General features: G+C 44.0%; 1 protein-coding gene across 1 annotated transcript; it reads left to right on the forward strand.

The window, feature by feature from the left end:
* The first annotated feature begins 974 nt into the window (after positions 1-974).
* Positions 975-24,759, forward strand: LOC121601455. The gene is made up of 14 exons (XM_041930278.1): positions 975-1,658; positions 6,836-7,632; positions 9,690-9,831; positions 12,571-12,835; positions 12,926-13,095; positions 13,163-13,337; positions 15,750-15,935; positions 16,844-16,970; positions 19,969-20,493; positions 20,579-20,711; positions 22,050-22,481; positions 22,579-22,753; positions 22,845-23,030; positions 23,221-24,759. Exons 2-14 carry the CDS (start codon positions 7,165-7,167, stop codon positions 23,348-23,350), a joined length of 3,114 nt encoding a protein of 1,037 aa, XP_041786212.1. The 5' UTR covers positions 975-1,658; positions 6,836-7,164; the 3' UTR covers positions 23,351-24,759.
* Positions 24,760-24,761: the final 2 nt, after the last annotated feature.

Consider the following 24,761-nt stretch of genomic DNA (forward strand, 5'->3'; position numbering starts at 1 on the left):
TTATTGAAATCAGTAAACTGGTATTAATGAAAATAACGATCAAAATAACGTTTCTAATAAAAAAAAAACTACATAATAAAATGAAACTATACTTGGAAAATCGTTGCGTGTAATCATGACATATTTCCAGGTAAAATAACCTTCTTTTACGATATTCATTATACACGTATGAGAAAAGTGTCATTCTGATGATAATTCAAGTAATCTTATTGAATTATAAATTTGGCGAAATAATTAAATAAATATAAATACATATACAAGATTTTCCAGGAGTTATCTTAGCTATTAAACACTTTTTTTTACTCTTTCTTCCGTGAAATGAACTTAGTGTAATGGGACTCGAACTATATAGCACCCTTTTGGACAAATATAATAAAAAATTCATACAATGGTACAATGAAGTACACTTCCCATAACTAAGAGTCAACGAAGTGTCCCACAACAATCAGAACCCCTTTGAAACCCTGTTAGTTGAATCAATGTAAACTTATAGTAGGTTAATCGTAGTAATATTATTAGGATTAAATATAGCAACGTTAATGTTTGCTAAAAAGCCTTACAGTATAAATCATGTCATATCAATTTATCCATTACAGCTATGGATGGAGATTTTGTCGTTGATGTGTGAGTTTTTTCTAAATATATTTGTATGGTTATGTATTCAAAATTCTCAAATTAATTTCCCATAAACCATTCTAACGGTTTTCAAATTTTAACCACCAGCAATCGCGTCCACCGTGCAAGCGCAGCGTGCAACGGACGTTCCGCGACACCCCTTGTCGGCCCTGCCGATGATTGACTTCAGCTGCTAGTCTAGTGTGTGTGTGTGTCTGTGTGTTTGTATGTCTTGTCGTCGTGCCTTGTAAACCGTATCTCGTACCGCGATACAACCCTCAACAACAACCACAACAACAAAGACCACCATTTTTGCACGCCCGTCGTGCGTTGCAATCCGGCACTACGACGGGCTCTCGGTGGGCTCTCGCGCATCGCCCATCGCTCAATCCGATTCGAACGGCCAGCGAAGGCGAACGTGCGGCTAGCGAACTCGCGCGTCCGAGCAAGCGTGGTGTGTGGACAGAGTTTTGGCAGTGTGTGGTTACGTGCGTGGTTTCATCGTGCTGAAGAAATACTCGAAACTATCCCAATTCCGTTTGAACAATTCAAACACTTTGTCGCGTGAGCCAGCCAAGAAACCCGAACCCGAGAAGAGTTTTCGGGGTGCTCCTAATCGAAACCTGTTTGCTGGTGTTGTTTGTGTGGATCGAAATTGTGCGATCTTCCCCATTCTATATTGAGTTTTATAGGTGGATTTGTGGTGAAACAAGTTATTGGCCGGTACGGGCTCAGAAGTTGTGTGCCAGTTTCGGGAGTTTCGGGATTTTCGACCGGTCGGAAGTTCCTGCTTCTCCAGTGCGAAACGGGAGTGAGAGTGAGTCGGTGAGTCGTTTCCGCGTGTGGGTGTAAGTGTGTCTGTGACCGCAATATCTTGTCTGGGGAATTCTTGAATTTCTTGCCCAAAACAAAATCGAAGATAATCAACCCCGACAGCGCCCCACAAGCAAAGTTAGCGACGCGGGCTCGTGAGTGATCAACAGCAGTGTGTGTGATCTTACCGGTTAGAAGGGGCATCTTTGCCGGGCAAGATAGGAAATAAGGTTGGTTGATTGGTCTGGTTTATTAATTTCTAATCGTTTGACCGCGGAATACTGATCACGTGTAGTGTGAGGTGTAGTAGTCCTGATTATTTTTGAACATTCGTGCTACTTGTCTGAAGGATCGTACGATCGAGAAACCGGAACTGATGTCGTGTTTATTTGTTTGGTGAACAGGTCTCCACAGGTCTAACTGGTTGGCACTGAAAGCTCCACTGAAGTTAACTTCAGATCTTCCCGCTCCAGAACTGTGCTATTGAAGGTGATCCTCGAACAACAGAACAGATCATTGATCCGCTCTGAACACATCCTTGAGCGTGATTCTACCGGACAAGGTTTTACAGTGCATGTCAAGCGTTTATCAGAAGAACGACTCAGCCAAATCGGGCAAATGGTACACACTGTCGTTAGGGCTATCGGTGTGTATGAAAGCAACCCAAGATGTACCAAAGAAGTTCGATAAGATATTGGTTCGTTCGCTTATCAGTCATCGTCGAAGCCGTTAGTGGATAAGTCCGTTGATGAGGAGGTTGGTTCCATTTCGCGCGTGTTGTTTTGCTGGTACCTTTCGCGCCTCTTTATCAATGAATCAGTTTTTTCTACCTCCGGACAGCCAGTGGACACAGGGAGAGAGACACCGATGAGTTACCCTTGTGGAGCAGCTCTGTGCGTGCATGTATATGTGGTAATTCGGTCAAATTAAAACCTCACCATTTGGTAACTGTTTGGTTGAAGGCGTATGGTAAACCTGTGCGGGTTTTTTCCTGGTTGTAACCGGGTTTATGATGCTGATGATGGGCAGGGCAGTCGGGCGGAATCCCGCGTGTTGTATGGAAGTGAAAGGAACTCACCTTGGGGTGGGAGATGCATTACGATGCGGGAGAGACACACATCTGAACAGGTTGTGTGTAGTGTGGTTTTTATTTCTCGCTGTCGTATTGATTACTCTTGTACCGATTCCCTGTTTAATGGCGCTTGAGTTGAGTACCGGTGAGGCAAAAAGTGACATGTAATTCTGTTTTGTGCTGTGCTCAAACTGCTCCATCATTGTTGAAATTGATGTTCGAGGGATCGTTGTGCTATAAATACCAGTTTTTTTGGTAATATTGTGTAATTGGTTGCTTGTTGATGAGTTCTCAACTTGATCCTCAGTTCGAAACGAGCGACACAACACAATTCAAACACGTTACGATTAACATGTTATTTGGGCAATTCTAACCGTGTTTTGATAAATGGCACAAACCAACCCACACACCGAGGGAGAGACATCACGGAACACAGGCACCAACGAAGCCAAAACCCTTGCGGAGATGATGTTTGAATCTCCAAGATTCGTCGCGCTTACATCAACACAGTTTTGGGGACAAAACAGTCGCTATACTATTCCACCGCAAAACCGGTATTTTGTGTGAGGGGGGAAAGTGGAATCAAAACAAAACTTCTCCGCTCCCCAGCTCCGTCCACGCGTTAGTGGTTGGTTGAAATGTTGAAACGCTTTTGTTGGGGATGGGGTTTTTTTTATATATTGTTAAAATGATTTTAGGACGCTTTTGGAAGGTGAGGCTCTTAATACGACGTGAAGTACTGATAAATGTTTTATCGGAGAAGAGCATTAAACCATAGCAGGCTAGCCAGAAGGATGGCGATTAAAAGGAGTTGACATTTAAAGAGGATGCTTAGGAAGCATCAGGAAGTGATATCTTATAAAAGAGTAATTTATTTCCCCAACTAATTGGTTTTGTATTTTTTTTTTTTGGAAAAAAAATAATGGTATTCTGTAGACGATCAATTTTAAACTTTGATTCTTTTGCGTGCACAATCTTTTGCGTGTGCTGCCTGATGATCGTTGAAGGATTGGTGAAGGTCACTTCAAAGCTCCCATAAAATAGACGACCTTTTCAAGGAAAATGTCGACCAAAGAGGAAGAATGGAACAGAGCTGTTTCTCAGTCTAGCCCGAACAGGTTTAGTGTGCCTGGACAGATTAATTTCACGTTGATTGCCACGCAAGCGGAAGCGAGGTGATCTTCGATTGGGATGCTGTTTTTAGCAGGTTACAGCGGCTCATTTTGTAACCGGCACCTCAATACAGGCAAAGTATTCCGCATTTCTGAGTAACGCAACCGTTTGCTCGTGATGGCTTTTCCCAGGCAGCGTAATGCACTTCGCGCTCATCGAGCGCTGGAATTACGCTATTCCACCTGCTAATTATTAATATGCGCTCGTGACACGGCTGTATCCGGTTTGCAATGACAAGGGCTGGGGGTGGGATAGTCCCGTTCGCCAGCGGGTCATCTTTCAATGGCAGATCACAGTCAACTTCCATTCCATTGTAAAATGTTTACTATACGGAGACGGGTGGTACAAATCAGTCGACACATTTTGGTACCTAGTAACCGGGTATAGTGATGCCATGTGTAGCATGGCAACACCGTGTGGATTGTTTTGAATATCTTTCAGCAAACAGCCGGTACAGGGTAAAGGAGATGTATTTTGGATAGTTTCGCAGAATATGCAGTGTAACAAATTGAAAAGCGGAAGAGCGTAGAGGCATTGTTTAGGGAATGATTTCGCTACGGGAAAGAAACAATAATGACTGATCGGCTTCGGCCTTGTACTAAGAGATCGCGATCAGACTACTAAGATGTTCATTGGTCATTGGCGAAAGAGCTTAACCATTTGTAGTGCAAAATTAATTTACAATATTTTTGGAGCTCAGTTTCCCATGTTAATAGCAAATTTCAACACTTCCAATTTGTGATTCAACAGCTGTCGTAAACTGCTGTGCTGTTGAAAAAACATCTCGCGATCAGTGAACAGTACTGTGAACATTGGAAAATGAGCCGCAAAACAGTGTGTGCATTTGTAACCTATTGTTCTTCGTGAATTCCATTGTAAAATTAACAGAAAACACACATTACATTAGAAATTTGAAATGAAATGAAATTTTGATGAATTTGAATTCATTTATATTGCATTTCTTCAAACATCAAATTTATTTTGGGTAATGAATAAATTATCCTTATTGTATCAATTATCACCAATTGTTGATATTATTGTACTCACCTCTGTTTTATTAAAAATTCTCAAACAATCGAAAATGTCAATATGTTGCTAATCAACCGATTAAAGCTTCAATAATAAAAAGGAAATATCAAGTAATAGATCAAACAGAATGGACCGATCACCAATATCGAAAATGTTTGAAATATGTTCGATTTAGTGCTAATTTGCGGCTAAAATGGGAATCGTCTTAAAGTTAAATGGTTTTTAATTTAATAATTATTGTCTGTGATCTACATTATCATGCAATTCGCCAAATGAAAGTCTCTACTTTGGAGTACAGATTGCATAATTACAAGGTAGATTGAGCTGTTGCATATTTCCCCATCACCAATTTCCATTCCTGACGTCAGTGCGCGAATAATCGACCGATAATTATGAGAATGTTCATTCCATCTACCGCTTTTTTTTGCAGCACATTTCCATTAGCGTGATGTGTGCTAGATGTATCGCATTGATCGCGTGCAACACGTGAGATCCCCTCTAGCCGTGGTTTTCACTCGAGGGAAATTTGTTACGTGTTGATTTATAAAAAAAACTATTTCATTCATAGATCATAGCTGTTGATCTTGTTTTGGTAACATTCTAATTGCTTATTTCCGATGGGCTATGAATCTTTCAAGCAAAATGGGACAGCTTTGCTTTGCTTTCTACGAACGAGTTCTACACATGATCATGTAGGCACAGTGCAGTTTTACAATGTAAACTTGTCTATTTGATCGCTACATACAGAACCGAACAGCTGGAGAACTAGTTTCGGAGAATAGATAATGCTTACCCTTACAGTAGCTTCAAAGCTGGAAAAGCAAAAGATCGCATTCTAATCGCCTTCCCAGAATCGCGCAGAATGGATAAAAATAAAACACAAATTGCACTCTTTTGCAGCCAACATTACGCTCTAGAGCTCGCTCTTAACCGTTTCGTTTACCCCCATTGGCGTTTCGAATGGGGTTTTGTTTGTGCAGCAAAAAATGCTTCCTGCCGTTGTTTGTTTGATTTGCAGTCGAAAGGAAGAAAGACAGAAAGCAAGGAAAGAAACGAGGGAAGTTGTTATCGGGCGTGAAATGAAACATTTCTGTCATGGTAATATCATGCACAGTTTGGGCTATTTTCGGTTGATTTTGTTTACTTTAACGCGTAGCGAGGGGTGCTGTGCGATTACAGGCTTGTTCGCACGCTATTTGTTCACACATCTCGTCGATTCGTCGGAATTATGTCGGCGTTGATCTGGTTGCTTTGGGTGGCGCCAACAGGACGACGCAGCCAAGGATACTGGAAGCCGTACAACGCCGTTGCCGAAAAGGGACCAAGTGGAGCGGAAAGGACAACGACAACGACCGTGATGTTAAAATGTTAATTAACGACTTTTATTGAGTTGGCGTCACGCGATGAACACTTGACTGCTTGGGGACTGAGGACATTGGATTGATGACGTATCTGGCTACAGGAGGATGCTTAGTGGAATGTAATGGTTGTGTTGACATTCAAACATTTTAACAAAAGACACTCTTGTTTTACTATCAACACACTGTTATTGATAATTTCTGTACCTGAATGGTTTTATTTTCCACCAACCGTTCATATTACTCAAAAACGGTTGATTTATCGACCGTTTTACACCACGGTACCCCGATGTTTGCCGTTCCTACTCTTGCAAAGGTCAGAGTTCGAATGCTATTTGCTATTTACTTTAACTCACCTTACACAACGCGATACCAATTCATCAAAATTAAACCAATATTTGTCTGTAATTCCCTGCCAGGAAAGCATATTTCGATCACACGTGATACCGACGGTGAGCATAAACACCGTAAACGGCGCTTCTTTGTCTAATAGCATGATCACTCACCGGCGTAAACAGAAGCTCCTCGGCTCAGGTGGTATACGTGAATAACCGTTTCGTTGTCTCTCTGGGGGAGTTATTTATTTTTTTAAATTTAGGGGGCCCGTTTTTTCCACTATAGAATCGAGCAATGGATTTGAATTTTATTGCCATCTTCCCTGATGGTGTCCCCGTGTGGGATGTGTGGGTCGAAGGGTCGCCACACCAGTTTTAATTTACGACCATCTGATTTGCTGCTCTTTCTCTGCTCTTTTACTCATTTTCCTTTCCTCCAGAGAAACCGGACTCGCTCGCTGACCTGCGATAGAAAGGCTGTGGTGTACATAACGCGAACAGAGAAGTGTTTGAATTTCCCGAATCGAGCCCGTTCTTCCAAAAATTCCACACCGGAACAGGTTTCGGTAGACAGAACCGCTGTCTGTATGCAAAAAAAACCTTTATCTTCGGAAGCTGTGGACGATTTTTAGCGTGTGCTTTGGCGGGATAAAGATGGACTGCAGGTAGGCGCGAGAAGGAGAAGTGGAAGCGGTAGGAGGCAAAAAAGGTACATATTCCCTCAGTTCCGCGTGTCGGTGGTTCAGTACGGTTCGAGACGCGAGCAAGGATGCATGCGGCCAGGATAGTAGCCTGCCTGCTCGTCCTGTTCGGTGTGCGGTCCAGTGTGTGCAGTTTGCCGTGCGATTTCATAGATTCGGTCAACATTACCGATGGCGAACGGTTGCCGAATGATGAGATCCGGCACAACGGTGTGATCTACAACAAGACGTACTACCGGGTGATTGATTACGACTACCAGGACTTTGCTACGAAAAGGTACGTGCCGAACTATGTGCGCGGCTGCCTGTGCGCGGTGCGGATCTGTGTGCGGCTGTGCTGCGGCGAGCACGAGTATCTCGGCAAGCGGTGCACGCACACGGACGACTATCTGCCGATCCTGGTGAACGTGAGCGCGACGGAAGCGGTCGATCTGCGGAACCATTCACTGTACGGGTTCCTGTACGGGAAGCCGTGCGAGCAGGTGTACGAGCTGCTGCCGGAGGAAAGCTCGGCCGACGAGTGGAGCATCGCGAGGGTAAGTTTGGGGATGTCGTTGGGAGTTGCAGCTTTATTGAGGAGAATGTTCAGGGAATTTTAAACTTATAAACTGGTATTAAAGATCCCGACCAAGCATCTCGATCGTGATCCAGAAACAGGAATAGTTCTTACAGTCTTTTAATATAATTCTTTGTTTGACATCAAGGCCTTTTCTCTAATACCATTTATACCATTTATTTTGGAGAATTCTTTAAGGAATACCATTTTAGGTTGAACATTGTTTATAGTTTCTAATGATCGTAGCAAAACATTTTAAACGAACAAAGACATCAATCATCTAATCATCAAAATAAGACCCCGTCGATAAGATCGCACAGGCCGTACATACCGGTTGACCAAATCTAAGTAGGCACCTTTATGTTAGGGTCGGCCAAAGCTTCAAGAGGAATCGTTACTAGGGAGATTCATTATACAGACGTTTCGAGTGCATGGCAACTTAAGAGCTTAAAAGCGCATTAAAATCCCATTGATTTGGAGATAATTATAGGCTTGACAAGTGACGTAGCGTCGTGTTATTTACGAATCTCAAGGTCTAGGAAGTAAGATTATTTCAGAATACGTCAAATTCCAACGGGTGAACTTCCACATGATCTACCTTCAACAGTTCTGGTGGTCAGATTGGCATGGCTGAAACCCGAACAGCTAGAAGATTCGAAGATGAAACGAATTAACGAATGATAATTAATATCGCAATCCTGGTTTGATTGTGTATTGTTACTTCCTTCACCGTGTTTCGAAATGATGGATGAGGGTTTTGGTAATGCTTGGTTGTTTTATTTTTGAATTCGTTTTGCAGTCAGGCTTTTAGATTGTGGTGTGTGGTTAACACCTTTGATTTGCTAAGCGGCTGCCGCGTACGAACGTGTGAGGGGCACAACAATTTGCCAAAACACACACAAGCGCGTGTTAACTTGATCGTGAAGATTCGCAAGAAGCAGTGTGTCGAAAATCATTCGAATTAATTTTATGATCATCATTTATGTGACTGATGGGGAGTTTGACACACACGACGGTTACAGTTATGGGTAAGAACATTAGAAAAGAGGAATTGATGGGGATGGCTCAAATAATAATGGAAGCAATCACGGGTATGTACTTAACCGACATGCAGAAGTAATTTTACGACATTCTTCATCCGCAGTAGGTATCTCTGCTCGTTCGAGCGAACGCACGCACCGAAGGCCGGAAGGTGACTGAGCTGAGGTGCAAATTTGAAGTGCTACGATAATAATGATAAATGCTGAGATATGCAATCCTGAGGCTCGATGATGAGTCGTTCCTCCACCGGGTCGAGTGCGGCTTTAGTGGGTTCTACTATTTGCCCTTACACTTAGCACATCTGCGTCCGCGTGTGAGGCTTTTGGGGTGGTTTACACAGTATCGCAACACTTGATATTGGCTGATGGGCGGATTTCCCGCCTTCTCTGATTGAGAATGGTTTGGATTTTTGCCCATTTGTAGCGTTAATTTGATTTAACACCTTCAGTGTAGTTAAAGTTATACATTTTATTTCGATGTGTAGTAAGCGGTGCTGTAGTGAAGCCCAGGCAATGCATAGCGAAACATCAACCGATCGTGGATGTCAAAAGATCACGGAAGGATGAAACGATCAATCGCAGATTGTGTCATGTTGTAGCTTTTTTTCTGTAAGATTGTTTTGAAATCTACCTACACACATATTTTTGTTCCTCCCCCTTATTTCGTAAATGATTACCTGAAGACTCGCATGAAAACACAATACGATGATGCTAACATGATCATCCCTCCTTTCCGGTTGATCTGTGTACACGAGCGTGTCAAATGTGAGCACCATCTTCAGATGACTAACACTCGAAAAAGATCACATGCAACCATGCTGTGTGACGTAAATCGGCAAAAAGCTTCTCTAAATATAGCGGGTTAGTTTGTTGATTGAGTATAGGCATGTTTCAAGAAGTCATTGAGGTCATGTCTCTGTACCTTTTTGGTTTCTATACTCCAATCTTCCAAATTCCAAATAACTAATTTAATGTGCACCTCTTCGCTCCCGAACAGAACGGCAGCCTTATCATTGCGGACGAGCTGCTTATCCCACGGAACCAGTACTGCCTAGCGCCGAGACAGAATAATGGCTTCGCTTCCGGACTCGTCTGCTTCACCACGAACGAAGAATTCAAGTACAATCTTTATCCGGTCGGTAAGTAAAAGGCTCGGCTGGGACCAATTTCGGCTTAATTAGAAGTTTTGTGCGGTTTGGTATAATTTCCAGTGGGCAGGAATCACACTGGGCGCGTGTTTGCCCAACTTGCAATGTGTAAGGCGAGTCGAAGTTTATGACTGCTAAACGACAACCGGGCACAATATTGACATTGGTACCGGGTGTATTGAGCTAGCACCACTTACGGCCCAACGCATAGATACACTTCCCCATGTTATCGTACAGTGTGACCTTGGCTTTGCATGCAGCATCTCGTACTCCGAACAATATGACCCTCTGTGTAGTGTAGTGTTTCGCAAATGTGGCCAATTTGTACGCTGTCATCTACCACGCGGGGTGCTCTTCTGTCGCTTCCCGAGTCTTTTAATGTCTTCCGGCCCGATAATAATCTCGATCCGTTGCCATCTGTCTGTATGTCTGGCCTTGGTACTATCCAGACAAAGGTAATAACCTAGTCGAGACCAATTATCGATAACCCGGGATGGGTGGGTTTGGTTTGACATTGGGCACAGGTCACACCCTGTGGCATAGATAGCGGGTACCGAAGGGTATAGATCGTGAGAAGCAGAATGACTGGAAGTTTCCAGGGTAAAGGTTCTAAATTATTCCACCAGAAGCCAGAACGATGAGTGTTGGCTTCTAATTCACTGGGTGGGACAGTTTGGGTTTCCCCTTTGGGAAGAGGAAAGCTAAAATTATTGCCAATCATGCTCGGGCGAACTCCGATGACGTAAAAACTAATTTGCATTGGCACGTGTTAAGTGGCCGTGGTGTTGTTAGGGAAGATCCCACACTCATTTTTATCATACTTGAAATGATCTGTATTGTGTCTTGTTTAATGGATTAAAGTGGTCCAATTGAGAAGAACATGAGACCAATGCTGTATTCTGTTGCTATGATCGTTTGTTTTCTCTTTTGATATGTTTTACTTTTTGTTTGTTTTGCTTTACTTGTTCTTTGCATTTATGTTATGCGTCATACAATATTTTATTATAAACTGACTTGCTTTTTATTATTTTTAATGCTCTTAAGTTAGTTTCTTACATTCTTATCATAGTTTTATGCTTGGTAATTGTTCAGTTGTACATTATAACATCTATCGAACAATTTTGAATATTTCATTAGTCTTAATTTTGTATTATTGTTCTTTATTTACCATTTTCTCTTTATTTATCACGCTCTTAAGTTAATAGTCCTTTCCCGAAAAGCGTTCTCAGAAATAATTGATAAACATACTATGAATTAGGGGTTCAATAAATTCCCATAAACACAGGTTCTTTGAACGTTTGTGAACAGTCTAATCAACCGAATAAAAATTCTTTCCGCACATAAAGCCGAGCCTAATCAGGGATCGAAGAATGGTACTAACTGCGTAAAAGAAACCCTCCTCCGTCCTACCGTTCGATAACGGAAGCAGTGCTATTTGTTTTGGAAGCACGTGGGGTTTGGCTTTACAGCGAGGTATACTGTTTATTTTACGCTACCCACAGTGAAGGGAGTGGCCAGGAAGGGCTTTTACCACCGTGACATCCTTTGCCACTGATGTAACTCTGGGCGAGTCTACTGGGCGAGTGAACTATAGCAGCATTTCCAAATTTAAATACAATTTTCCCGCTCCAGGCTTGTTTCGTGCAGCGTGACCATATGCTGCTTATGATTGTGAGGGTTGGCAGCAGGGGCTAGATGGTCATCATCTTTTGTCATTCATTAACATTTTTGGCGCCATCGAAAAATGCCAGCCGGTGGTGCAGTCAATAGGTGGAGTGGAGTTGGTGTATTAAATTACATCGTATTTGCTCTCCCAGCTGGGGCGAGTGAGCATCAAAATGGTATGTGATACCGATGCCACGATAAATAGATTGGTTTCGGGCAGGGATGACTGATAAAACCATATCAAATTGGGTCGGTGAGCGATAGGGTTATATGGGGCGCCAATTATGGTGTAGTTTTTTGGGGTGGAAAATTGCTGTAGAAATTGCTATTTACTAAAATGCTGCTAAAGCCTTCCGCAAAGGTTTCAATTTACAAGAAGAAAACATTATAATAATAAACCTCACTAACGTCATCAGCAGTAAATGAGCATTCTATTTTCATTCAGCCTGAAACTCCCTTAACTATCATTTATTAGCCTAATGGAGTGGCGCTTCCAGAGAGTATAATCATTCCTTCGCTATGTTGCTGCTCTCTGCGGTAATGACTGATATAGCAACAGGAGACAGTGGTGATGATTAATTAGAGAACTCGTATCGTTTGATCGCTTGCTAGTGTCCGTTTCCCATGGTGAAACTCTCCGGGGTAGGTGTGAAGTTATGATGGTGCTACGAATCACAGATGGCATTTGGAGTTCCTTTCATGCCACAAGACTCATCCGTATCCACATGGGGTGCAACCTTATCAACTGTTGACATTTCCCTCCACGCAATACACATGTTAATCTTGCTAATGTGTTGGACCCGAATGTGGCCGAGTTGGGTGGTCATGACTTATGCCTATCTGCCCCACGTACACCCTAATCGCCCAATTTACTGGCGGCAATAAAGTACTTTTTTCCTGTGGTGGCGTTCCCAACTGTTTGGAAGCCGCCACAAATCGAATGCCAATCATAATCAGCGTCCTGTTTGCTAATTGTATCCCGCCGGTCCCGTATGTGCGGGGCGAGGTCGTTTTGATTAGCCAATCCCACGCACACTCACACTAATCGCTGTCGATCGTTCGCAGGCATGCTGCTGTCCGTTCCGTTCCTGCTGCTCACCTTCTTCGTGTACGCCTGCATACCGGACCTGCGGAACATGCACGGCAAGTCGCTGATGTGCTACGTGCTGGGCTTGAGCGTCGGTTACACCGTACTGTCGATGGTGCAGCTGCGTGTCTTCCCCGGGTTGAGCGCGTCCTGCGTAATCTCCGGGTACATCGTTTACTTCTCGTTTATGGTCAGCTTCTTCTGGCTGAATGTGATGTCGTTCGACATTTACTGGACGTTCAAGTAGGTGGTCCCGCTATGCCAATCTTCGTCGGGGGCTGTGTTTAATCGAAAGCGTTATGCTTGTTTGATTCTCTCCCATCGCTCCCGCAGAGGCGTCACGGGTGTTCGCAGCTCGGAAACGAAGAAATTTCTCCTGTACTCACTGTACGCCTGGGGCTGCCCGATCCTGCTGGTAGCGACGGCAATTATAGCGGATTACACCGACATCTTGCCGATCTATTTGCGGCCCCAGTTTGGTACGACCAGGTGTCTCTTTGTTGGTAAGTAATTGTAATTGGTGAATTGGGCGGGTGAAATGCTAACCGATGTTCTGTTTCTGGATTTTAGAAAACAAGCTGATTGAATTCCTGTATCTGTACATGCCGCTGCTGATTCTGGTGTTTATGAATGTGGTGTTTTTCGTCATTACTGCGCTGCGTATCTACAAGATACAGTGCGAAACTTCGGTGGTGCGCCGGGGTGACTCGAAACGGCACACCAAACTTGACAACGACCGCGATAGGTAAAAATCATAAGAATTGGAGAAGATAGGGATTTTACTGGAATAATTTATAGCGCGATATAAAAAACATCAAATGTCCTGGAAGAAATTGGTAGGAGCTACGGAAGATATAAGAACAGCACTAGTAGTAAGTTTATAAAAAGATCACTAGTGGGGCGATTGATAGGACCTAATCTGCAATATTTTAAAATTAGAATCTTAGCACCATGTGCTCAACACAGGCAGACAAAGAAGAAGAATCATAGCATCTTCCTTAGAAGTATCTTAAGTATAGATAGAAGGAGTTAATCCGGATTTAACGATGAACATGTGAAGCTAAAGCAGAGTTGAATTCGCATTATTTCACTTCTTGAGGTCTAAGTGATCTATGATCTAAGTAGCCCAAGCAATCTTTTATGGGCTTGGTAGACACGCTTCTTAAGATATTCCCAGTAAGAGTTTCTTAAAGACCATCCTTTCAGGCTACATCTTGTGCATATCAATTTGTTCCGCTTATAGGGTTACGCAAAATAATTGCAGGGATATTTAGAAACTCTCGTAGTATAGGAGCGTTCCCGTAGTATTGTCGATAATTCGCACTACTTCATAACATGCCTGTCGTGGGTTTAGGCTTCATATAGATCGTTCCCCCGTAGGAGTTACTATCCGGCTGCGTAGACGCCAAATAGAAGTAGAAACTCCAGGGTGTAAGCTAAGGTATTATTAAAAAAAATCTTCCCAGTTGTTTCTGCTACTATGCACATCGCAGGACACTGATTTTGAACCAGTGCCGGACGTGAAACTGACGCTAAATCCATGCTGAATCTGGCAATAATGCTGAACTCGCATTAATCCTGGAGCTGATCATGCATCCATACCAATCCTGAAGTTAATTTCCAATCTATACCGATCCTAATATTCATCCTGAACCCATAACGATCAAGGAACTGATCCTGAATTCAAACCCATTCTGGAATTAATGCTGCTCCTATATAGGTCTTAGAACTGTTCCATACTGATGCTGGAGCTGATCGTTATTATTGGTGCTGAAGCTGAACATGCATCTATCTTCTTCTTCTTCTTCTTCTATTTGGCGTAACGTCTTACGCGGACCGGCCGGCATATACAGGGTTTTGAGACTTAAGTCATTACCACGCAGCCGAAAAGTCAATCCTTGCTACGGGGGGACGGTTCATTCTAGGCTTGAACCCATGACGGGCATGTTATTGAGTCGTTCGAGTTGATGAATGTACCACGGGATCGCCCCTCTACATGTACCTATACTAGATCTGTAACTGATCCCTGAATACATTGCCGTGCTAGAGAATATTTAGAATCCATACCAGCCCTGGAACTGATCCCGAATTCGTAACGGACCTGGAACTGGTTTTGCACCTGTGACGGTTTTCTTATATCATTTTGCAAAAAAAAAAAAACTGTACCTGACCTGTTTCAGTCCTGGCCCAGGAACCAGTACAGTAACTGTTTTGATCCTATGTAACTGATTCAGCTACCATACTGGCCAATTCTCGGCAGCAGTTGCTTAAAAAACGCAGCGTAGTTTAGGCTTAGCTTTCCAAGTATACAGGAAGTCACAAAAATAATACCCGTAATCCTTACTATTGCGACTTGAGCTTACATTTCTAGCTGCCGAGCCAAATTCCATTAGACGTGCTTGAAATTTGTTTTAAACTAAATAATCACATAGTTTATAATTGAAATAATTGCTGATAACCAAGTCAAAAGAAAGGCCGATAGGAGGGTAGGATGAGGGGAAAGGAAATAGGATAAGACACTTTTTTTCCGAGACAGGTTCCAACGGCAATACAGTAGAACGTCGATTATCCGGGGGCGGATTAACCGGCGGGCGGCTTAACCGTGCGCATAAATGTGACAGCTGTTCAAACATACGGCGAAAATTTGCAGCGATAGTCAAGTGGGCAACCAGTTTTTTGTGCAGCTCTGTAGTGTCTAATGGTATTTTTAAAATTCATTTTTGTTCATGAACAGTTGTTAAATCTGTAGTTATTGACTAAAATAATATTCTGCTAACTATTAATCGATTAATTCAAAGTGAATTAATCATAAAACTAGTGAATTTTATAATTTTTACATGAATTTGACATTTCTTGGACGATTATCCGTGCAAATCGATTAACCGGCAACCGTCCGGTCCCGAGCTGCCCGGATAATCGACGTTCTACTGTATTAAACGCACGTTAAATGTAATTCCAACCTTCTGAATCTCTTACACACTATCTCAGTAGCGTTTTGTTGTAGATCAGTATCTTGTACACAACAAAAATTAACTACGATAGGAACAAGGAGAACTTCAAAACCGTAACGATGTAAACACGTGTTGATAAGATCCGTGACACGTAAATCATTACAGACAGGTGGTTTGACCTTGTGCTTTGTTTATTTCTCTTCTAGATTCGGACTCTACCTGCGACTGTTTATCGTGATGGGAGTCACCTGGTCGCTGGAGATTATCTCCTGGGCCGTCGATAATAATGCCTGGATATTTTACGTCTCGGACGTGTGTAACTGCATTCAAGGATTTCTCATTTTCGCCCTGTTTGTGTTGAAGCAGAAAATTAAACGATTAATCTACAAAAAGTAAGTACCATCGCGCTAGTGTATAGTGCGGTGACACCCGGTGTATGTCTATTGTGCCGCTGTGACTCGAAGAGCCGGAAGAACCATTTGCCGCTTTTAGTACATATCAACCATGATATCTATCTGTTGTTCTACCACATCCGTGGCGTACGTCGATACCACTTGATCTCGCGATTGTTTCGATTTGAATCTTTTCCTTCTCTTATCCTCTCTCTCTTTCTTTGTTTGTCTCTTTCTTGCCCATTGCGATCCATGTTTATGTGTGCCTGTTTGTGTGTGTGCGCCTGTGTGTGTCTTTTGTGTATGTGTGGATCTTAAGGAAAGGGGACAATACTACTACGTGACCCGGGTGTATATGTTCGTGCTGTGATGCTCGATGATGATGCTCTCCCTTGTGACATTGTGCTGTCTCTTGCTTCCGGCGTGCTGTTCGTGCTGTCGTCTTTTCATTGGCCGTGGGGATGTTTGTCAGAGGTGATCAGAGGTAACCCGAAACCGAACTGGACGCTTGTTTGGTTTGCCAAACTGTACAATTACTGACAATTGCCCCCTCCCATGGGCGGTAGTGGTGTGTAGCTTTGCTTGGTTTCTGGTGATGATCGTTGCGATAAACCTGTCCTTTTGTGTAAGCTTTTAATGTTTCAAGGTGGTGAAGTCTAACATAATCCCCTATTTCTGCTGCCCCTAATCTCTCTCTCTACACTCCCTTATTTTGGGTAACTACTGCGGAATAACGTTTATCTGTAATCTGTTGATTAACAAACAATGAAAAGGTGTTTGGAAACCACCTAACAAGTTCATTATCAAATCTAATAATTTCTACGCTAAGCGCTTGCCGCTTTTCTGCCCGTTGTGTGCTAACAGAACAAAACGTTTGTCTTGCTTCGTTTCTTACTCCCCGTCCCCAGGTTCGGCATTCGGGAAATCCGACAGGAGCAGAAGACGTCATCGTGCAGTACGCGAACAACGGCCACCATGGTTTCGTCCTACCAGGAGTCCAAGTCGGACAACCCGCTGGTTACGCGTGAGTCGAACGCGATCTAAGGCGGCTGCAAGAGAGCGCAAGAAACGATCGGCAACAGGCGTTCGATCCCCGCGAAGGTGTTTGTTTTGCGCCAAATCTCATATACGATGACCGAGCGAGACATTGTTCCAAACCAAAGAACGAACGTGAGAGAGAAAGAGAGAGGCGAAACAGCTCGGCTCTATCAATCGGCTCTTGACGGTAGCTCCTTCTGGACTGCGACGATCATCACCATCATGATGTTGTTGATGTTTGCAAGGAACGTATAAGCGCAACAACAACAACAACAACAACAACAAAAACAGTATTTCTTGTTAGATGTAGTACAAAAATGTGTGTGTGAAATGGAAAAAAAACGAATGTAAAACAACTCAAACCTACCTCACCGCTGAAAAGAGCTAAAAGCAGGGGAAAACAAAAGTAAAAAAAAACACCCCTTTGCAAAAGTTGTTTCGCCGTGAAGATCGCATTTATGTGGAAAGTGCAAAGGATGACAAGAGGAAAATTGACAGATTTAGTTTTAACCGATGTGACGTAGTTTGTAAAGTGTACTTAGACGTTATTGAATTAAGAGGATCACCCGAATCCAAAACCAATAAACAATGCACGTAGAAACTTTAAAACAAGTTCAAATGTTCATTAGCTGAGTCTCATTGGATTGCGATGCGTATGCAAAGAATGCACTGTAATGCGATCGATCCTCGCGGAACCGTAACCCTTAGTTACAGCAAATGCACTTAAGATCGTAACACTGCACCGGCATATGTGGTGCTTGTTGTATTTCCCATAAATATTATGACTCCATCGCACATTACTCATGCACCACTGTTTCATCTTCTCCGGGGCCAGTTTCGGGTGAAAGCGGAAGTTCAAACGCATGCAATGAAATGTTCCGAAAATAAGGAAGATCCTCTTTCACACGCCCCGATTGTTTACTGGTTATAAGGAACCGGGCACCGTAGGTGCGGGGGGGGGAAGAGCTCGCAACGGAAATGGGAACCACTCACACGCAAATTGTTAAACAATTGGTTCTAACGAAATGTGGCGGAGGCGGTGGTAGCATGAGGATGATGATGATGATGGGACCAAAGGCAGCCAAACGAATGATCATGGTTTGTGTTGAAGAGAGGGAATGATTACATTTTTCACGATAACATAAACAAACATTCATCTCTTTCTGCCGGCGGGAAACGTTATGTTGGACTGGGGGTTTCCCGAACAATAAAAATAGAAAAGGATTTTTTTTTTTGAAAATTCTGCATAAATGGTATGAGTAAATGTAAACATTGTTGTGCGGGGCATTAAACAGGTTGAAGAGCTGGAAAATGATCAGTTTGAAATAGTCGTTAGCATGTGGGATTGAATAAAAATTTTAAACTATTAAATATTATGGAAAACACTAAAAATATTCAATGCACAATATTGCAAAAATTTAATGCCCATGATCAGAATAATTCAAAAGGACCAAAAGTTAACAGATAAAATATTGAAATAAGTAAAAATTCTACATTCCCATGCTTCTAAAACATAACATATAAAAAAAAAAGAAACGCACAATTATATTCAACAATTAAATATTGAATAAAGTAAAAGATTATTATGCTATTAAATACGAAAAAAAGCAACATGAAACAATCTTACCAGAAAAAAGCTCCCTACAAAAAACCCTCCGATATCAATGGAACGACTTGTTTTCCAAACACTTTCTTATCAATCATCATCGGCAAACATTACATGCAGCGGATGGCTTGCAGTCGCAGAGGGAGACATTGTCGCCTTTTACACACGCACACGCGCGAGACTGGGTCAATCGGACGTTGTTTGGTGTAAAGTACCGTGAAGTGAAACATAAAATAAATTGTAAAATTGAGATTGTGGTAAAAATGATTGGAAGAGGAAGAAGAGGCAAGCAAAACAAACGCACACAAACATACAACAGAAACCATAAGGCATAAGGAACATGCGGGCGTGTGTGTGTGTGGTCGTGTCGATTGTTTATTGACTGTAAAAAGTGTAAAGCGCCAACGCGTTTCCCTGTAACATAAACACTCTGGCTGACCGGGTCTAATGTCGGTGAAAATACCAGAGGGTGTGTGTGTGAGTGGGGGGGCAATATAAAGAGAGCAAGAGCATCGGTATTTAATTAGACTTTCATTGTGCAACTATTAGGACTATGAGGGACTGAGTGCAGGAGGAGCTCATAATAAAGGCCGCAGAAGCGAGCCGCGCGCTAAATATCTTGAGTTCCTGTGTTCACACTTTGGTGTAATTATGTCGTTGGTGAAGGACGACGAAACATAAAACTTCCATGCCCGCGCGAAGGGAAGGTCGCTGGGGCGGATCAAGCGGCTGCTTCACCGAAATGATTCATCCGCGCGGCTTGGATCGCGGTGATGTGTAAGTGTGTCCGCGACTCCAATATCTTTAGTAGTGGTTGAGTCTGCGAACCAACCATTTCGGTTGGTGATGTGCAAAGCGAAACGATAAGAATTCCGCCGGAATTGAAATATACACACAGCTACAGCGCAGCTGGATGATCTGTTCCGTTGTTTCGACTCCAAAACCGCGTGCCCCAATCCCAAAACCGCGTCATCCCGCGTTTGTGCAGGGTGTGATGTGTGGTGCGCGCGTGCGATATTGTTGAAAATAGCTACAAGCAGCGGACATCAACAACATCGCAGCAGTACGCGTTCGACCGTGGCCGCGAGCTGTTCTTCTGCCTGGACTTCCTGGTTTGGGGAGTTGTGTTGCGCGCAAAAAAAGGGTGTGCAAGCGTGCGAACGTTGCTACGGTGTAGTAGCATGCGGGCAGCAGCAAGTAGGCGGTGCAGTGATGATTGATTAGTAAGTGTGATTAAAAAAGCAAAACCGTGTGTGTGTGTGTGTTTTGATGACTTAAATGATAGGGTCTGAGCGGTGCGAAAGTAAAGCGTGTTAATAAAACAAGGGTCACGAATACTTACGGTACAAATTGGGTTCGGGCGCGCGCGTCAAGAGCCCCAAGTGAGCTGTGATGATGATGTGCGGTGAAGTGACGCAACGTGTGCCTTCTTATCGGGGCATGATAAAACCACGTCCGGCACAGCGGCGGCACTGTTGGTGGTGGCATTCGATGGCATTGCTTTGCCTGGGGACGCTGTTCCTCCGTATCGGTGACGTCGCTGCAGCAAAAACTCCCTGCCCGTTGGTGGAGTCCGTCGATATTAGCAACGGCGTGGAGAATGCGGACGGTTCCATCGAGCTGGATGGCGTTCGGTACGGGTCCAATCAGTACTTTCGCGATGCCAACTCAACCGTCCGCGGATGTGTGTGCCTGCTGCGCCAGTGTCTGCACATCTGCTGCCCAATGGGGTCGCCCGAAGGGGAACCCTGTCCACCGGTGGCGCTGAACGTGAACTTCTCCATGACACCGGACGGGACGGTGCACGATGTGCGCAATCTGCTGGACAGCTCGAGCTACCATCTGCTTTACTTCAATCCGGAATGTTCGGGCGCGCTGCTAACACTGTACGGGGACGAGTACATCGTGCGATCGGTAGGTGATGTCACCGAAAGTTTGAAATTTCAATTTCGATGCAACATGCAAACACTTTGGGACACGTGCTCTCTCCTTCTTTCAGGACGGATTGCTGGCGTACGGTGCGTCGACGTACGACTATCGGCACTACTGCTTGCAAGCCGACGAACCGACCGCACTCGCCGGCTACTGTGAAACGGTGGACGTACTCGCGATGCATCGCATGTACTCGATCGGTAAGTTGGCGGGGAGCGACGTCGATCCAAGCAGGCGTGCATTTGGTTGCGTACACGCGTATTTTGGGCGTACTCTGGGGTCGTCCTTGGGGGCACAGCCACACGCAGGAAAATGTTTACATGTCCCGCATGGGCGCGCGTGCAGTGCATTAGTGGATTTGTTTTCGCACGGTGGCACCTTGCTTGTGTTGTAGATTTCGACACGGCAAGGGAGAATTCCGATTGAGCTAGGTCAAAAAGGTGATAACGAGTTTAGCGCGACAGTGAGGGATGTTTTTTTTTGGGGAGGACCGGGATTTAGATAAGCGTGAAATGAAAGGTAGCAATAGATAGGCCTTTTACTTTTCTTATTTCAATAGACAATCTTTGTTATTTATAACTGCCTTTGACAGTAAATGGGGTTGAAAGATAAAAGCCACAGAGACAAAGCGGACAAAACATTATTGGCTTACGGTAGCTTGCATTTGTAAATAAGCGTTAGATCACGTTTTAATGCTGCCAGGAGCAAACTAGCTATTGACAACGAACCGAGCGGTTTTATCTATTTCTAAGTCACAAGGCAAATATTGGGAGGCACCAACATCTCGATTTCATCGGAATAGGTACTTTTGCAAGGTGTGTTGGCCCGTTGCAGTGTAGCGGAAAGTCAATACGAGCTGGCCAGATACTTAAGATATTCACAATTGAGGATGGTCTGTGATTTTAATGGATATTTCATCTTTTGTACTCAAATCAATGCATGACTGAACGGGAATTATGAAGAAGAATAATTACTTTTTGTGTAACTTATTTAAAAATTGCCGACTTTAATTGATTTTAATTTGTATTGGATAGGGGCAGGGCCATTTGAGGGTTAGGGTTAGCTAGAAAAGGTTTATTTTCATTAGAAAAGATAAAATCCAACCAAACACCGTACATATGTTAGTATAATAGCCTATTAGTATGTGTTAATTTGAAATGGTTTAAATTAGTACCTAATAAGGCTTCTTCAGGAGTAAAACCCAATGGGGAATAAGTGTGCATTTAATTTATATTCATTATTATGCATGCAAATATCCTGAAGCACTCTCTGGAAAGCAATAGTTGAAAACAAACACCACCACAAACAATATCGCATTAATGCAGTGCAGGTGGAATCGATTAAACCTCGCACCAATCGCCTTAAGTAACGAGATGGTGCACTCCACCCCAAAACGTAGATCGTAATCTTGCCGAGTTTGTGCCACCACACCATCGAGTCGTCTCCCCGTGGGGTACGAGCGGATCCGCTAACGATGTTTGCCCTTGTCCCGTAACACGATACTAGAACAACGAAACTGTGCGGCTTATTCCCAACAGGCATCATCCTGTCGCTTCCCTTCCTGGTGGCAACGTTCGTCGTGTACGCCCTGCTGCCCGAGATGCAAAACATCCCCGGCAAGTCGCTGATGTGCTACGTGGCGTGCCTGACCGTCGGCTACCTGCTGCTGGCGCTGATGCGCTTCAGCGTGTACAGCTACCGGTCGGGCTGGTGCGTCGCGACCGGGTATCTGGTGTACGCGGCCCTGCTCGCCAGCTTCTTCTGGCTGAACGTGATGGCGTTCGATATTTTCTGGACGTTCGGGGGCAGCCGGGGCCGGTCGAGCGAGCGGCGCAAGTTCCTGTACTACAGCCTGTACGGGTGGGGTGCACCGCTGGCGATCGTGGCGCTCGTAGCCCTGCTGGATAACACCGAGTTCGTACACGAGTCGATGCGGCCCCAGATCGGTGCGGAGCAGTGCTTTGTCAGCAGTAAGTGCAGCAGCAGCTGTTAGATCCCGGAAGGGTTTAGTTTATCGTCCTAACTCCGTTGTGTGGTTTTTTCTCCATTGTGCGCCCACCGTCCCAGCGGAGATGCTGATTGGGTTCCTGTACATGTATCTGCCCATGTTGCTGCTCGTCAGTGCAAATGTGGCGTTCTTTGCCGTGACGGCGTACCGCATCTTTCGCATGGAGCAGGCGACCGCTTCCGCCCTGTCTGGGGAATCCCGGCGCCACACCAAGCACGAGAAGGATCGCAACAGGTAAGGGTGTGGCCCTTGTGGACCGGGTCCACCATTAGTGTACCGGAAGTTGCGACCCACTTTGTGCTCATTTCACATCCTCCCCATGCAGATATAGTTTGTATTTGCGGCTGTTTATCATCATGGGCGTGACCTGGACGGTGGAGTTCGTTACCTGGCTGGTGCGCGAACCGTCCTGGCTGATCTATCTGGTCGATATCTGCAACTGTCTGACGGGCATCTTCATATTCGTGCTGTTCGTGTGGAAGCAAAAGGTGAAACAGCTGCTGCTGAAACGGTAAGTACCTCATTCCTTACGATGCTCCCCCCTCTCCTATTTGTGTGCTCCAGTAGTGCCAGCCGTCTCTTGTTCCCTCTGAAGGGCGTGCGGGCGTGCACCCACTCCCGTCCGCATTCCGGGCAGGTGATGATGATCGCCAACACATAGTCAGCCCCATGGCCGTGACGCCGTGTTTACCCGTTCGCAGATTCGGTTTCTCCCAGGCCTCCGCCAGTCGGAACGATCAGCACACCAACAGCACCATCAGCACGACGCGTACGACCGACCTGAAGGCAAACGCGGAGACGCGCCTGACGGATGTGACTCACGGGAATTGATGGAATGTTTACGCAATGGACGCGAGCACAACGCACCGACCGAGCGACCGACCGGCTGCAGCAGTTAATGTATTCGCGAAAACCGCGGGCTAATGTACTGCCGTCTTCAATTGGTGATCGACCATTGTTTCATGTACGGATGATGATTGACCATTAGGCGTGTGAGCATGGCCATGACCACCAACCTTAACTGGCAATCAGTGCAAGTGTATTGCTGTTTGCATTTTTTATGGCACATTTCGTCTGATCTTTTGGGGAAGGTTTAAGTGTGTGTGTGTGGAGTGTGCGAAATGATGCATCTTCGATCACATGACCTCATTGTATTGTAGGACTTTCCTTTCCTGTCGATATCGGACTTTCTACACAGAGCAACACAGTCAACTGTGACTACATCGTTTTGAAAAAAAAAGTATTAAATTGATGCATCTTTTTTCTTCTTCTATTTGGCTTAATGTCCTACAAGGACTGACTGCTGGCCTATAATGGCTTTGGAGACTTAATTCAGTATAACAGTCCTTGGTACTTGGGGGACGATCTTTTCTAGGATCCATTGGTCCCATGACGAGCATGTTATTGAGTCGTACGAGTCGTACGTAAAATAATCCTAAAGTATTCCAAAGTCACACGCAACACAATTGGAATAGCGAATACTCATGCAACAAACGGTAAATCGATAGGAACAATTCAAACTGCTGAAATATTTCACACCTGCCTTGAAATATTTCAAATCGAACCGGTCGAGCAACAGTTTCATCGATTTTCATTTAAAAATTTAACTCCAACCGTCATTTCCAATCATGTTTTGGCGGGTGATTTTGATAAGAAGAACAAAAGATATGCAAAAATACTTACCCTATTGTATGTTTAACTATAATCGACTAAATTATATGAAAAGTTACTTAACGAGCATCAAGCATTTGAACAATAGTTATTCGAAAATAGCTTAGTGTAAGACATTCGCAATGTACATCAGTGTTAATTCCGTGTACTCCTCAGAGTACTTCTATCTACCTCTCTACATCCATATTAAACTATTCCAGTTAGATACGCAAAGAAGTACAAGCGATCGCACCAACAGCCACAATGACTCACCAACATGCATGCATTAAAATGATTCATAAATCTTGATATTTTCAACGCATTAGGTAAACACAACCATGCTGAGCCAGATAACAACCATCTGTTTGCTAGTATGCGCGCTTTACATTTTGTATATTTGGGTATGTTTTGTGCGGCATCGTCGCTGGTCGTTTGAACTCAACTACAAAACTGCTTTGTGCTTTGTGAAATAGTGTATGTTTAGTTTGCTAATTTTACAACAACACAGCGTGCAAAGAGTATTACATCGATGCAAAGAATAGTAGTATTGTGTTAAGCCGAAGAATAAATCTTAAATTGTTCAATGTCAAGG

This window comes from Anopheles merus, unplaced genomic scaffold (genome assembly GCF_017562075.2).
Source record: "Anopheles merus strain MAF unplaced genomic scaffold, AmerM5.1 LNR4000096, whole genome shotgun sequence".
Lineage (NCBI taxonomy): Eukaryota > Metazoa > Arthropoda > Insecta > Diptera > Culicidae > Anopheles > Anopheles merus.

Bases quoted from the DNA above. Each gene is read 5' to 3' on its own strand.
- LOC121601455 (XM_041930278.1), top strand. From the start codon at position 7,165: ATGCATGCGGCCAGGATAGTAGCCTGCCTGCTCGTCCTGTTCGGTGTG. The intron at 20,494-20,578 runs GTAGGTGATGTC...TCCTTCTTTCAG, and splicing joins ACGAGTACATCGTGCGATCG to GACGGATTGCTGGCGTACGG. The intron at 23,031-23,220 runs GTAAGTACCTCA...ACCCGTTCGCAG, and splicing joins AAACAGCTGCTGCTGAAACG to ATTCGGTTTCTCCCAGGCCT.